This window comes from Bubalus kerabau, chromosome 20 (assembly GCF_029407905.1).
Source record: "Bubalus kerabau isolate K-KA32 ecotype Philippines breed swamp buffalo chromosome 20, PCC_UOA_SB_1v2, whole genome shotgun sequence".
In the NCBI taxonomy this organism is placed as follows: Eukaryota; Metazoa; Chordata; class Mammalia; order Artiodactyla; family Bovidae; genus Bubalus; species Bubalus kerabau.
This window is the reverse complement of record NC_073643.1, coordinates 17,021,065-17,037,399: the sequence shown is the minus strand read 5'-3', so window position 1 is coordinate 17,037,399 and position 16,335 is coordinate 17,021,065. Positions and strand designations below refer to the sequence as shown.

Genomic DNA, 16,335 nt, shown 5'->3' with positions numbered 1-16,335 from the left:
GAGAATCCCAGGGACAGGGGAGCCTGGTGGGCTGCCGTCTATGGGGTCGCACAGAGTCGGACACAACTGAAGTGACTTAGCAGCAGCAATAGTATGAGACAGACACCAGGCTGTACTACTCATGTTTGACAAAGATGCAAAGACAGGGCAAGAGAGAAGGTGTAGTCTTTTTAACAAATGGTGCTGGAGCAATTGGGCTTCCATATGCAACAAAATGAACACAGACCCACACTTCACATCACCATGGCCCACAGACCTAAAGGTAAAACCCAGAACTATAAATCTGGGAGAGAAAATAGGACAAAATCTTTGTGACCTTGCATTTGTTGTTCTATTGCTCAGTCATGTTGACTCTTTGTGACGCCATGGACTGCAGCACGCCAGGCTTCCCTGTCCTTCACCATGTGCCAAAGTTTGCTCAGACTCATGTCCATTGAATCAGTAATACCATCCAGTCATCTCGTCCTCTCTCGTCCCGTCTCCTCCTGCCTTCAGTCTTTACCAGCATCAGAGTCTTTTCCAATGAGTTGGCTCTTCGCATCAGGTGGCCAAAGTATTGGAGCATCAGCTTCAGCGTCAGTTCTTCCAGTGAATATTCAATTTCCTTTAGGATTGACTGGTTTGATTTCCTTGTAGTCCAGGGGACTCTCAAGAGTCTCTTGCATTAGGCATTAAGATTTCTTACCCTCCTAAAGCATGAGCCATAAAAGGACGAATGGATAAGTGGCACGTCATCGAACTTGAAAACATGCTTTTCCAAATCTGTCATTTGTGAAGTGAGAAAGCTAAAAGAAACAAGCAGGAGAATCATCTGGAAAATGATCCGGTGTGGGGGCGGGGGGGGCGCTCTGGAACACTGATGGTTACTCAGAGCTGGAGATGTCCTATGTCAGAGTTGAGCTACAGAGCCCGTGCCCTGCTCCCCACGGTAGGAGCAGAAATAGAGTTGCAGACAAGTCTAGAAAAACCGCAGTTTCCTGAAATCAAAACAACTGTTTTAAGGAAAAGTCACAGAGAAATGTATACTTCCCTTGAGTTACAGAAAATGTGGAAACGGAGGGGACTGGGAAAGTAGTGGTTCGGTGCCAGGCAGCCCTGCGTTATAGCCTGCAAAGCTTGTTAGCTGCAGACGTGTGACCTCAGTACAGTTATCCCACCTGTGAGGTGGGAAGCCTGGTGAGACTTAGAGAAGGGGAGGCCACGTGCCCCCACACCAGCACCAGTGGCCTGCAGCGAGCCCCTCTTCACTCAGATGTGACAGGGACGCTTCTGGGTCTCCTGGCCAGCCTGAGAACAAGTCCCATCACATGTGGAAAGTGCACGCAAGTGTAAGGTGATTTGTTTCCTATAAATTCTCACTGATCTCCTTGTTAGAAGAGAAGGTCGAGGCTCTAACATTTCAGAAGGGATTAAACATTCCTGTGCAGGATGGAAAAATTCAAGAAGGAAGCCAGGAAAACAAGTATCCCGAGGAGGCTTAGAGTCAAGAGGTGAGGGTGGAAGAATTTGACACGAGGGAAAAGGAAAAATGCAGAGCTACTGGTAGAGTATTTACAGCAGATGCTGTTCCCATGGCGGGAGATTCTGGCCGGCTTGAGAGGCAACGGCACGCAAGGCCTGGGAACAAGAAGAAGCGTCAGCCTGGTCAGAGGATGCCTTGTACTGACCACACAGGCCACTGGCCCAAGTGGGACCAGAGGACATGAGCATAAGGCCCACACTGCCAAGTGGGAAGGATGTAGTCTCTTTGGCATGTGTTTCCAAGATGCAGAAGCAAATCTGCCAACACCTCTCACCCTGCCCATCACCCTAAACTCCTCCTGATTCTTGTGAAAATGAAGTGTGATCGGAAAAACAGTTGTCATGCCTGTGCGTCCACACCTTACCTCCCGCGGGAGGGTCCTGTCTCTGCCAGCTTGGCACTGGCTTGTGTGCAGAGCAGAACAGTGCGGTGGAGAGAGGACCGAGGCAATGGCCAGGTTGCTTTACCAATGAGAGCAGACGAGGAAGAAAGAGATCTGAAAATGGACGAGGGAGCAGAGACCAGAGCCGGAGCACACTCGCTGGGCCGAGGGGGACTTGGGGATGCCAGAGGTGGGCTGTGTTGTGGGGCAGACTGAGATGGGCCACAGGGGTCAGCTCACAGGAAGGGCCTCAAGGTGCTTCTGGACTGTGTTGGAGCCCTGTGTGCAGAGAGGGGCGTAGAACTGCTTCCCTGTGCAGATAGAGGTCAAGAGCTTGTAACCAAAGAGAAACGGAAATAATAGCTGCCTGGAATGTCAAAGAACGTGATTTGAATTTCTGAACAAACCTTAAAATATCACAGTATGAAATATATAAAATATAGTATAACTAAGAACCTCAACAGTACCTCTACATACACCAGAAGAATGAACTTGTCAGAAAATTGGTGCAGTTAAGAGAACTTTAGATTATAATTTAAGTGAGAAAAACATGCCCAGACAGAGCCTTCAGACAAGGTGGAATTATAAACAGTAGAGACGACACATTTAGTTGAGAAAATGCCCAGTAATTTACAGGAGAATGTAAGAATAATGAGATTTTGGAACTTTCATAACCTGGGATATTTCTGGTTTGTTCCCATATAAAGAATAAATATTATTTATAAATAATAAATGTTATTAAATGGATTCAAAGTGTAATACAACAGTAGATCCCTAAGGGGGTCTGGCCCAGGGTTTTAGGAATAGCCCATGACATCATTAAGGAACTAGGGAAGAGTTTTCCGTCTTCCCAGTCCAGCCACCCTCAGGGCGTTGACTTTCCTCATGGTCGCAGGGCGGATGCCACAGCTCCAGGCATCAAGGCTTCACACCCACATCCAAAGGCAAGGGAGAAAATGGTACTGCTCTTCAGAGCCTCTTTATATTAAGGAAGAAAACGTTACCCAAAAGTCCTCCAGCAGGCTCATCCTCAAGCCCCACTGGCCAGAATTCAGTTACTGGTTCATGCCCTGACCAATAGGGAGACTGGAAGCACCTGGCATCTTCAGGTTCTAAAGGCAAAGACAGGCTCTGGTAGGAAGGAAGAAGTCGAGACTGGCTGGGAAGGGACAATGCTGAGCAGCAGTAGAAGGGAAGGCACCTTGTTCTGATAGATTAAAGGTTTATTTTATTTTAGAGTTGATTTATAAAGCTATGTTAGTTTCAGGCTTTCAGCAGAGTGCATCAGTTATACCTGTATCCATTCTTTTTCAGATTCTTTCCCCATACAGGTTTTTATGGAATAGTGAATAGAGTTCCCTGTGCTATACAGTAGGACTTGTTGATTATGTAACGTAGTGTGCTTGTTTATCTCAAGCTCCTAATTTATCACCCTCTCCCACGTTTCCCCTTTGGTAACCATAAATTTGTTTATCTTTGGCTGCACTGATCTTCATTGCTGCACGCAGGCTTTTCTCCATTGCAGCGAGCAGGGGCCACTCTCTAGTGTGCAGGCTTCTTGTTGTGATGGCTTTTCTTGTTGCAGAGTGTGGGCTCTAGGGCATGCAGGCTACGGTATTTGGAGTGCATGGGCTCAGCAGTTTCGGTGCACAGGCTTAGCTGCCCTGAGGTATGTGGGTTCTTAGTTCTGGACCAAGGATCAAACTCATGTCCCCTGCATTGGCAGGTGGATTCTTTTTTTTTTTTTTTTTTTTTTTGGCAGGCGGATTCTTAACTACTGGGCCACCAGGGAACTCCCATAAGTTTGTTTTTGAAGTCTGTGAGTCTTTTTTTTTTTTTAATTGGAGGCTAATTACTTTACAATATTGTGGGTTTTGCCATACATTGACATGAATCAGCCACTGGTGTACATGTGTCCTGTGAGTCTTATTTATCTGTTAGATAAATAAGTCTTTGAGATAAATAACAGACTTATTTATGTTTACTTATCTTCACAGACTTACCTGTTTTGTAAATAAGTTCATTTGTATCCTTTTTTTAGATTTCACATATGAGTGATATCATATATTTGTCTTTGACTGACTTACCTCACTTTGTATGATAATCTTTTGGATCTATCTCAGTTGCTGCAGATGGCATTATTTCATTCTTTCTTATGGCTGAGTGATATTCCATCGTGTGTGTGTGTGTTGCATATCTTCTTTATCCACTTCTCAGTCATTGAGCATCTAGATTGCGTCCATGTACTGGTTATTGTAAATAGTGCTGCAGTGAGAACTGGGGTGCATATATTTTTTCCATTTACAGTTTTCTCTAGAGATAGGCCCAGGAGTGGGACTGCCAGATCATATGGTAGCTCTGTTTTTAGTCATTTTTCAAGGAACCTCTACACTGTTCTCCACAGTGGCTGTTACCAGTTTACATTCCCACCAGCAGTGTAGGATGGTTCCCTCTTCTCTACACCCTCTCCAGAATTTATTGTTTGTAGACCTTTTGATGATTACCAGTCTGACTGGTGTGAAGTGATAACTCATTGTAGTCTGATTTTCATTTCTCTAATGATTAGTGATGCTGAGCATCTCTTCATGTGCTTTTTGGACATCTGTATGTCTTTTTTGGGAAAATGTCTGTTTATACCTTTGGCCCATTTTTTGATTGGGTTGTTTATATTTTTGATATTGAGCTGCATGAGCTGTTTGTATATTTTGGAGATTAATCCCTTGGTCACATCATTTGCAAATATTTTCTTCCATTTTGTGGGTTGTCATTTTGTTCATGATTTCCTTTGCTGTGCAAAAACTTAAGTTTAATTAGGTTCCATTTGTTTATTTTTGTTTTCATTTATATTACTCTAGAAGATGGATCCAAAAATATATTGCTGCAATTTATGTCAAAGAGTGTTCTGATGATATTCTCCTATAAGAATTTTATAGAGTGTGGCCTTATATTTGGGTCTTTAATCCATTTTGAGTTTATTTCTGTGAATGATATTTGAGAATATTCTAATTTCATTCTTTTACATGTAGTTGTCCAGTTTTTCGAGCACCCCTTATTGAACAGATTGCCTTTTCTCCATTGTGTATTCTTGCCTTCTTTGTCATAAATCAATTGATCATAGGTTCGTGTGTTTATTTCTGAGCTTTCTGTCCTGTTTCAGTGATACATATTTCTGTTTTTGTTCCAGTATCATACTGTTTTAATGATTATAGTCTTTGTAGTGTAGTCTGAAGTCAGGGAGCCTGATTCCTCCAGCTTCATTTTTCTTTCTCAAGATTGTTTTGGCTACTGAGGGTTTGTTGTTGTTGTTTCCATACAAATTGTACCATTTTTTGTTCTAGTTCTGTGAAAAATGCCATTGGTAATTTGACAGGGATTGCACCGAATCTGTAGATTGCCTTGGGTAAAATAGTCATTTTGAGAATACTGATTATTCCAGTCTAGGAATGTGGTGTATCTCTCCATCTGTTTGTATCATCTGTGATTTTTTTCATCAGTGTCTTACAGTTTTCAGACTATGGGTCTTTTGCCTCATTAGGTAAGTTTATTCCTAGGTATTTTGTTATTTTTGATGTGATGGTAAATGGGATTGTTTCCTTAATTTCTCTTTCTGAGCTTGTGTTGTTAGTGTATAGAAATGCAAGAAATTTGTGTATTAATTTTGTATCCTGCAACTTTACCGAATTCATTGATGCTCCAGTAGTTTTCTGGCAGCATCTTTGGAATTCTCTATGTTTAGTACCATGTCATCTGCAGATGCTAACAGTTTTACTTGTTTTCCAATTTGGATTCCTCTTTTTTTTTCTTCTTTGATTGCCATGGCTAGGTCTTCCAAAACTATGTTGAATAAAGTGGCAAGAATAGACATTTTTGTCTTGTTCCTGATCTTAGAGGAAATGCTTTCAGCTTTTCACCATTGAGAATGATGTTAGCTGTGGATTTGTCATAAATGACCTTTTTATGTTGAGATAGGTCCCCTCTATGCCTACTTTCTGTAGAGTTTTTATCATAAATGGGTGTTGCATTTTGTTAAAAGCTTTTTCTGTATCTATAGAGATGACCATATGGTTTTTATTATCAGTTTATTAATATGTTGTATCACATTGATTGACTTGTATATGTTGAAGAATCCCTAGGATAAATCCCACTTGATCACAATATATGATCCTTTTAATGTATTGTTGAGTTCAGTTTGCTAGTGTTTTATTGAGTGTATTTGTGTTCATCAGGGATATTGGCCTGTAATTTCCTCTGATAGAAAGTCTGCAAGAAGCTCTGAGTATCAGGAAAATGCATAGCCAAAGGGAACTATAAGAAACGAAGATGAAAAGGAAAGATGGGGGACAAGTTGGGGGGATGTGCTGGATGAAGGTGTTCAAAAAGATCATAGCAGGCTTCAGTGACGATGGTCAAAAAGGACAAGTTAAAATTTAATCAGGATCAACTGAAGGTCTTGCTTTAAAAAAAAAATCAATCACAAAAGTACAGGCAGAAAAAAAATCTGACCAGATCAAGTACATGTGGAAAAGCAGGCCTGTCTCCTTAGCTGCAAGTTCAAATAAGCTAGAGGTGAGGCGGCCAGAGAAGATTACATAACCAGAGGCTGCAGGAAGAGAATAATTTCCAGGACAAGGGGGTGCGACCTCAAGGCCTCCTGGGCCCATCCCCATCTCCTGCCCACTCTTTCCCTGGATTTCTCTGCCACCTTCATTCTTTGGTGTCACCCTCCCATTGCTCAGAAAGCCTGTCTCAGTGACAGCCCAGCCAGTTCCTTCCTTCATTTAACACTGGATCAGGTGCAGGCTCCTTCAGTGCTCCCTGACCCGTGGTCCCCTCGATCAGGTGCAAGCTCCTCCCTGACGCGTGGCCCCCGGGCCCAGTGACACCTTGTTTCCCCCACCACACTCCTGCCTAACACCTACTCCCTCCCTTAGCCTCCCATCTCTCTGCTGGACACAAGCTCAGCTGTGAAGGGCTGAGGATCCTGGTGCCTGTATAGTGCCAGGCACAAATAGTAGGTGTTTGTGATTGGTCATTGGTCTAGTGAATTAGTAAGTGTATGTTCCTGTGTGTCCTGGGCACACCAAGACTAGTGTCTCTCAAGCTCTAAATCTTGTTAAAATGCAGATTCTGATCCAGCTGGTCTGGGAATGAGCCCCAGATTCTGTGTCCAGACGGGCTCCCAGGTGAAGCTGCTGCTGCTGCTGCTGCTCCTTGGGCCACACTTGGCGTGGCAAGGACCAGAGTGTCATTAAATTCCAGGCACTGCAGGAAAGACATGGAAGAGTTCAGGAGCAATCAGAATGCTCTGATACTGGGGGACGATTGCTGGTCGCTCTGCATTTTAGGTTCTTGTGTTCGCAGCTAGCGGCAGTGATAGTACCAGCTCGTGGAGAGGTTGCGAGGCTGGCGGTGCAGGCGCGTAGTAATGGTAGCCGCTCTCACTGTTGTCATTTCTGTTATGACTCCAACAGGGGGACCTGGGGTCAGGCTGGAAGGGGTGATGGGGCAGATGTGGGAAGTATAAAGAAGACCTTTCTAATTATCAACGTGAGCTAGCCCTGGGAAGGGGAGGAAGGGTCTGCTTTAAGAGGGTGCCCTCCCTCTGACTGGGCATGTCTAAACAGACTTTGCTGCCCACCTGGCAGGAGGGCGGGTGAAGGGCCAACCAGCACAGTCCCTTCCGGTTGTGCACTGGTATGGAAGGGACATGGACTCAGGAGCCGGCTCTTTGGGAATCTTCATGGTGTGACTAACAGACGGGTTTTGTTTGCCTCCCAGAGTTAGAGAAGGTGGTGTTGAAAACAATGAAAAGGATCAGAAAGAAATGGTATCTTGCCCTCACGGTAACTGCAGAAGACAGAAGCCCAGGGTGGCTGCAGGGAAGGGCGGAGGGCCACCGAGAGCTGGCCAGTGGTTGGCAGCATTGAACTTTGCACACTGGACTGCCCACTTATCCCCAAAGCACAGGAAGCCCCTGAAGGGGCCTGAGCATCTTCTTAGTTACGTTATGTGACATCATAGAGGGCAGACAGGGAGGTGGAGCCAGAGAGGATACCAGTGGTCCAGTAAAGAGCATGTCCCATCAGTTTCCATGGTGGGTTCACGGGAAGGGAGTCAAGATGTGGAGAGGTAGACTAAGCTGAGGAATGATTAGGGGATGCAGTCAACCAACTCCTTTATCCATGCATTTCCCTAATTGGGAAGCTAACCTAGCTTCAGAAGAGGATCTTGAATTTAATCTGTCAGTTTAGTACCATCCAAAGGAAGCTGTCAAGTGGACTTTGGTTGTGTGTGTTACGTGAGTTTAGGGGGAAATCCAGGCTGGAAATAGAGCTGTGTGTGTGTGCTCTGCCCGGAGCCAATAGCTGAGGCCATGGTGTACGTGATCTCTCTTAGGGAGAGCATGGCAAACTGCGCTGTCCATGGTAGTCTTTAGCCACCGGTGGCTTGTTCAGTTGCTCAGTCATGTCGGACTCTGCAACCTCATGGACCGCAGCATGCCAGGCTTCCCTGTCCTTTACCAACTCCCAGAGCTTGCTCAAGCTCATGTTCATTGAGTCAGTGATGCCCTCCAACCATCTCATCCTCTGTCATCCCCTTCTCCTCCTGCCCTCAATCTTTCCCAGCATCAGGGTCTTTTCCAACCATTCAGCTCTTTGCATCAGGTGGCCAAAGTATTGGAGCCTCAGCTTCAACATCAGTTCTTCCAATGAGTATTCAGGGTTGATTTCCTTTAGAATTGACTGGTTCAATCACCTTGCAGTCCAAGGGACTCTCAAGAGTCTTCTCCAACACCACAGTTCAAAATCAATTCTTCAGGGCTTAGCCTTCTTTATGGTCCAGTTCTCAACATCCATACATGACTACTGGGAAAACCATAGCTTTGACTAGATGGATCTTTGTCAGCAAAGTAATGTCTTTCCTTTTTAATATGCTGTCTAGGTTTGTCATAGCTTTTCTTCCAAGGAGCAAACGTCTTTTAATTTCATGGCTGCTTTTAATTTCATAACCAGTGGCTACTGACATTTAAATTGGTTCATATTAAATCAGATTAAAAAACTCAGGTCCTCAGTTGCACTGACCACATTGAGTACTTAATAAAACATTGCTATTATCAGTGAGAGTTCTGTTGGATGGTGCTGATCTAGAATGAAAAGAGGGCCAAGAATTGAGTTTTGAGAATGCCAGCTCTTGAAGGCAGGCCAGAAGACCACCAGATAGAGAGGTGGGAGGCCAGGAGGCCAGGTGAGCTGTCGTGTCACAGAGTCAAGGGCAGAAGTGTTAGGAAGAGGGCAGTTGCACCATGTCAAATGCGGCTGTGAAAACACTAGAGGAAGATCAGGGCATGCCCCTGGGATTGAGTGGTATGGCACGCAAGGGGGGCCTCAGCGGGACTGCTGCAGTGGGTCCACGGAACTGGGAGCTACTTGGAGTGGTTGGGAAGTGAGAGGTGAGAAAACAATCAGGATAGACACGTGACCAAGTGTGGCAGGAAAGGGGGACACTAACTACAGTGTCAGCATTTGGATATGAGGTGAAGGGGAGAGCTTTGTTTAACGAGAGAAACTAGGGTGTTTAGTAACCTGAGAAGACTTCTAGGGATTTATGTCCCAGATATATGCATATTGCAGAAGGGCATGGCAACCCACTCCAGTATTCTTGCCTGGAGAATCCCATGGACAGAGGAGCCTGCAGGTCTACAGTCCATGAGGCCGCAGAGTCGGACACGACTGAGCGACTGACACTATATGTTTATGTTCATAAGGACACCCACACAGCTGTAACCTAAATATCCTGGTTTGGGGAGACTGGTTAAGTGAATTGTCCTGTCCATACACTAGAGTTCTTGCAGATAGTCAAAAGAATAAGAACTTTCTGCAAATCCTGTTACCAGGCCATCCCAAGATTTATTTTGCAAAATGCAAAATAGGGTATTTTATGCTGCACTTTGTATTAAAAACAAGAAGATAGATATTTCAAAAGCAACATATGCCAACATATTTTTTTTTCCTCGGGGGGATCTTTTGAAAGAATGATCATGAAATTGGCAATTAATAAGAAATTGCCTCTAAGGTGAGGGATGGGGTGAATTTTTTTCACAGTATTTTTTCTTTAATGCTGAGTCTTTTAAACTATGCACATGTATTTTTTTTATGATTAATCAGGCCAACATTTTTTTGTTGTTGTTACTTAGCAAGATACAGAGAAAAAAACAAACCAATACTAACACTTATGCATCTATAACTGTTACCAAAATAAGCAAATCGTCCTACCTCTTCTTCTGGCCCTTTTATTCTTTTTTTTTTTTTATTTTTTTTATTTTATTGGAGTGTAGCATTCAACAGTGTTGTCTTGGTTTCAGGTGTACAGCAAAATGAGTCAGTTATACATATACATATATCCACTCTATTTTTTAGATTCTTTTCCCATATGGGTCATTACTGAGTATTGAGTAGAGTTCCCTGTGTTATACAGCAGGTTTTTATCTATTTTTGTATTTTAAAAATAAACTTAAAAGTCATTCAAAAGGATTCATTTGAGAGAGAGGTTGAGTAGTCAGAAGAGGAGAGAGCGAAGTGACCACCTCCCTCCTCTGTGGCCAGGACCCCTGGACCCTTGATTACACCACCGACCGGAGCTTCATGAAGTCAAGCATATTTTTACTTCAGATGAGATTTGGTGATATTCCGTCATGACCATCCCCTGCATCTATTGCTGGATAGCAAGTGACCCCAAAACAGACGCTGGCCCCCTCACAGTGTCCATGTACCTGCACAGGCTCACCAGGTGCCCCTCGAGACTGTAATCAAGGAGTCGGCCAGGCCTGCAGGTGTCTCACGGCTGACCGGAGCGGGGGTCCCATCCCAGGCTCCCGGCCTCAGGGCCGGGACATCATCCCTCAAGTGTGGGCCCCTTTATGGGGCTGCGCGTACCCGGCCGCCAGCTCCCATCAGAGCCAGCAAGTGAGAGAGGGGCCCCCAGGACGGAAGCGCAGCCTCTCTGCGGTCTCGTCTCTGGAGTGACGTTCCCTCACCGTGCTGTGCTCGGTGGTCTGCAGGCGAGTCCTGGGTCCAGCCAACACTCCGAGGGAGGGGTTTGCACCGGCACGGGGTGTCACAGGGGCCTGCTGACTGTCGATCCCGGCTCAGCGGAACGCTTGTTGACATGGTCCTGTTGTACCCCAGCTCATCAAAATCGCATCTGCCATGAACGTGAGGGAAGTGTGCGGGCATCACTGCCTGCTTTTCCTCAGAAGAGCCAGCTGCTGTCTCCTCATCCTGTGGTGATGCTTTAGGGACTCCCAGCTGTTTTTACACTTCCTGAATTCTGTCAACTTGATAACATCTGGGAAGTTTGATAAAATAGGAAATAACCATCACCTCACCATTCAAAATCATCAGGGAACATTCTCCTGTACTATGTAAGAAAAAGGCTTTGTTTTTAGGAAATATATATGGATGTGCCTAGGGGTAAGGGGTGTATTGTCTACAACTTACTCTCAAATGATTAAGAAAAAGGTAATATAAATGATAGAGTGCAAAGCGGAACTAGTTGGTAAATCCGAGTAAGGGTATTTTATTTAAGATCTCTTTAGTCTGCTTGCAATTTTTTCTGTCAGTTTGAAATAACAGCAAATTTTAGAGTCTGTAAAAAGAAATTCCCAAACCTTCTAGATGAACACTGCAAGTGAGAACTCATTTTATGAAAGATCATCAGGCACAGACTGATGATGACTGACCGTCAGGGTTTGGGTCTCACTGCCTGAGAACCCACCACACTTTGCTCCAAAGCTGCTATCAAATCTCTGTGGTTGTAAGTGGGCTTCTGCTTCTGTGCTAAAGAAGGTCGTCCACAAGCTGTTCATCCCCTCACCAGAGCTTCAGCTCTCCCTGAGCCATAGAAATGGCCCTTTGAAGGCACAGGGATTCTGATGCTGAAGCCTCGGGAAGAAAAGTGTGCCCCGGGAGGCATTTGTGGTCACCACGAAGGGCAGGCGCCATTGGTCTCAGCACAGAATTGTGCATCTGCTCCATCTGCCCCTCGGGCTCAGCCACAGATCAGGACACATCTTGATCACCCCCCTTGCAGGGGACCCTGCCCTGGGAGCCTGCCGTCTGGGGCTGCCTCTGCGCCCAGGCACGGCGAAGCAGGAGCACAAGGTGTGGGCCAGCACCTTCCGTTGGCAGCCAGTGGGGCTTTGTGGAAAGGGCAACACTTGTGTGTCTTTGAAGAGCGGCAGGAACTCACAGGTTCCTGTAATGCGGTGGGACCTGGAGACTGGCCACCAGCCGCCATATGCTAGTCTGGGAGGTGAGAGCCAAGCACGGCCTGCCGCCCTGTCCTTGGCGTTGAGGGAGGGGGAGAAGGAGGCGGGGAGGGGACTAGAGGACCGGGAGAGAAGACCCAAGAGGCGGGTTCAAGGGCCAGTCCCGTGTGTCAGCCTGGTCGGAAGCCCAGGGGTCTCCTACCCTCTTCCGGGAGCTGCAAGTTCTTCCCAGCACGGAGCATGCCAAGCCGGGTTGGAGAGCGTCGGTGGGTCAGTGGGACTCGGCTTCCCGGAGGGTGAGGAGCAGTCCCTGGAGGGCGGGGCTCTGGCGCCGTGGGGCGAGCTTGAGTGTGCAGCATGTTTGAGAAGAGCTATCATCTCCTTGGGTCGAGGCCTCTGGGTCCCGACTCACCTGCTGTTGGTTTTGTTCCATTTCCTTTCAGCACATGCTTTCCTCTTGTGGTCGCCATCACTTCCTCCAAGCTCAGGACACGTGGCCGTGTGTGTACCCAGGGCGTCACTAGCTTTCTAGCCCACCAGGGGAAGCCTTCCTACTGATACCAGTTCCTTTCTGAAAACAGGAATGCTGAGGCCTTGACCCCAAGCTTATTTTATTAGTCATTATGGATGTTATCCTCTTCCCTTCCAGTCATTTCATGCCCGTCTAATTAAGCCTATATGAATAACAGCATTTATCTGCGTGGCTTGCCACATACTTACCTGGAATGCTTGGTTCAAAGGGTAAAAAACATATATGCCCACAACCTGAACAACTGCATGACTGTTTGGTGCAAGCTGGTTTGTTCTGAATGTCCAAAACAGCTTATGGAAACACTGGTTTGATTGCCTCTTCTAGAGCCGCATAACTTACCTGCGAATCAGCCGTGGGCTTTGCTGGAGACAACAGATATCACTCTACCCAAACCTGGCTGAGTGCTCCTAAAACATTGATCCTGTCTCAACAAATGACTTGCAGGTCGTTCAGGGTAACAGGCAGAAATCATCTGTATTTTATGACTCCTACCAGGGGAGTCCCTGTTAGCAAATAGCTTCTCTCTTATGCTCTCTGCTCTTCTTGGCTTCACACAAGAAAACAGTGACGATGGTAGAGGAAGAACTGAATTAGGTGAAGACATGTTTAATTCAACATGTATGTAGCAGCTCATGTTTCTAAATGACAAAGTGAGGAGGCTGAGTTCTGACCCACTCCAGACCACGTGATTTTTGGTTAGAACTTTTGTCAGAACGAAAGTCCGAGGCGTAAGCAGGATTGTGCTGGCCGACAGATTAACCTCAGAGAGGACCGTGATCTCTTTTTCCAAAGATCGCACTAAAGAGAGCACTGACCACATGGACTGGATGCTCTGATCACACTGGGGTCTTGGGTTCTTTGCTCTCAAACACCTGGAGTACAGGTCTGCACAGAAGTCATTTCTTCTTCATGAACAAAGCTGTGCTGTGTCCCGAGGCAGGCGTTTCTGCCGTGTACACACACTATTAAGCTGGTTCCTCTAAGAAAGGTCAGTTCTGGGCATCAGCACGAAAGAGGAAGTGGGAAGCCACAGACGTGTCCCCTGCGGTTGGGTGCTGTGGGTTCTCAGGACGATGTCACGGTGGTGTGTCATGCAGCTCTAGGGGACAGAGCAGTGGGGGCCGGGCCGGGCCAGTGCCATCAGTTCCAGTACCTCCTGCCAACCCCTGCCCCCCGAGGGATGCAGGTGACGGGGAGTTCAAGTGAAATGAAGATGCAGAGGCAACACGGGGCCTCATCCTTGTTCACGAGGCTTAGAGGTGGGAATTAGCTGTTTTGGGGAAAAGGAAGTCAAGAGAACAAAGGCTCATGTGTCTGCCCATTAGGGGGTGTTTTTCTTGCAGAAAGAGATCAAGCATCCGCCATTTCTGGCCCCACCTTGACCCAGGCGCTTCAGAAGGGGCGTCAGTGCTGGCAGGGCCACTGGTCACAGGCACCCAGCTGGCCATTCCCAACCCTGGGGGTGGAGCCAATAAAATCAGAGTCAACACAGTGATCACGGCCTTGGTTTAGTCATCATGTTGACTTTTAGATATTACAATGACATGAATGGAGGATATAGATGTTGTGTTGATCAAAGGGCCACACCCCATGTAGATGGGAGAAAACCCAGCAGTGCCAGGGACGCTGCCATGGGTGACGGGTGCTCTGGCGCCTTGTGGCCTGAAGTCACGCCTGTGATGGGGGAGGAGCATCTGCAGTGGGGATGGGGCCAGAAAGGGGCGCGGCTGCCGCGGGCGCAGAGGCAGCCACTCACTCTCTCCTGGTGGCGACCAGCCATGCTTCCTTAGATGGAGCGCTATTCCCCCTTGATATTTAGGGGAAATGCTTAAATTTTTTAAAATTCTTGGTTGAAGCCCTGGTGTGGGTAGTGGACAGTCTCCCACATGTCATATAGTGGACTGTTTACTTCAGCCTTTTGTTTTCTGAACTCTGGGTTTTTCCTTCATGCCACAGTGAAGACCCATCCCCGAGTCGCATCTCCTGAGACTCGGGACTCACGGAAGGAGCTGGTGGATGGGGAGGCTTCTTTGGAGCGGCCCCTTGTGGGCGGGTGCTGTTACCCCTGTGTCCTCCCCCAGCCTGAACCCTGAGCCTGGGGGTGTTACTGCCCATTAAAGATGAGGACTGAGAGATCATGCCATGGCCTTGGCTGGTTCCAGACTCCTTGGGTCTCGTGTCCCCAGGAACCTGAGTGACCTGTGAACCCCACAGGGGGTTCCTGACCTCAACAAACTCCTGCTGCAGGAGGAGAGCCCCCTGTCCATCGTCTGCCCCCAGGTTTCCAGACAGGAAGGGCACACCCTTCCTCCCACGCCTGTATCCAGACCAAGAGGCAGCTACTTCCTGTGCACGTCTTGTCCAGGAAGTGCCTCCTGCAGACCAGATGCTCTGGGTCACCTGGATGGCCCGGACAACTGGGTTAGTGTCCTGGTAGCATTGTGGAAGTGTTGGTGTTGTGGGCTGGTGGTAACAGATCAGACTGGCGACCTCTCTCTCCTGATAAACAGCCCGGGATCGTGTTGTAGCAGGGCCTGAATGATTTCCTCCTGCACTTCAGTTTGCAGGATAACATCACACCCAGAGATCTAGTTACTACAGTGAGTGTTGCCTTTAAAAAAGGAACTCCATTTTTTACAAGAAACTTGGTCATTAGTCCTCTGATTTGGGAGTCACTGTATTAGTTTTACATCATTACTTGCCAAAACACAAAATGCTCTTTTCCCTTTCTTACACAGAATTGGCGTCACCTTTGTCTTCTCTGTCCTGCCATTTTGGGCCATCCCTGTGATGTCACTCTTGCCTCTGATACGGCCACAATGCACATTACATGATGCGATGTTCCAGAAGTATTCATCATGGTTTTTATATATATTATTTCCTCATGATTAGTCATGGCTTGTTTTTGATCTTATGGACACCGGTTCTTTTTGTTTTGATACCCTCCTCTCTTACAGACGCCATCTGCGTTCTGACCTTACCCCACACGGTGGGGCCCACTGCCCTGGGCCCAAGTGGCCAGGGCTAAGGCATGGTCCACCTAAGCTGGCCTCGCCCCACCGCTCTGCTGTCCCCTTGGTGCATGTCCCCGAGGCCTGCCAGAGCCCAGAGCTCTTACTCTCCACTCTCATGTCTGGGCATGTCCACATTACATCCATTCGACTCGGCGGCCTTTTAAGCATCTGTTATCGCTTTTGTCATTATCCAGCAAAGGAGACATGGCTTATCTTAACCTTTCCTGTGCCCAGATGATTCCTGAACAGTTTGACTCCCTGCAGCAGGTGCTGAGTAAGTGGCACTTTGTTGCCAGTTTTAGGTTTGCTCATTCTTTACGTTTCCCTCCGTTGGGAATGCTCCCTCCGTTGGAGATGCTCCCTCCATTGGGGGTGCTCCCTCAAGCAGTTTGCCCATCACTAGTTTTCTTTTCCAAGTTTTAGCGACTCAAGTGCTTGTGCTTTGCCAACTAACTTCCCCACCACATTTTCCACACTTTCTTGTTTTTGTGCCCTTTAGAAGCCTTTCTTTGAAACATACTCAAATGGATTTCTGTGCTTTTTATTAACTCTTAAACTTTCCAGAATTTTAAGCAACTCTTAAAATCTTGATTCAATTTGTGCTTAAAGGTCAGGGTA

The 16,335-nt window shown here is 46.8% G+C and overlaps 1 protein-coding gene across 8 annotated transcripts in view; it reads left to right on the top strand.

Moving 5' to 3' along the window:
* Positions 1–16,335, top strand: part of ANO10 (anoctamin 10) — a 216,486-nt gene that overhangs the window by 189,684 nt on the left and 10,467 nt on the right. For 2 of the 8 annotated variants that reach the window (XM_055557876.1, XM_055557875.1), the window contains exon 14: positions 15,442–15,595. The exons of 4 other annotated variants lie outside the window; for them this stretch is intronic. In XM_055557876.1, the coding sequence (XP_055413851.1) occupies positions 15,442–15,537 (96 nt within the window). In that variant the 3' untranslated portion in view covers positions 15,538–15,595. Of the gene's footprint in view, positions 1–15,441; positions 15,598–16,335 lie in introns of those variants that run through there. 2 more of the 8 variants (XM_055557873.1, XM_055557883.1) reach the window with 2 other exon arrangements.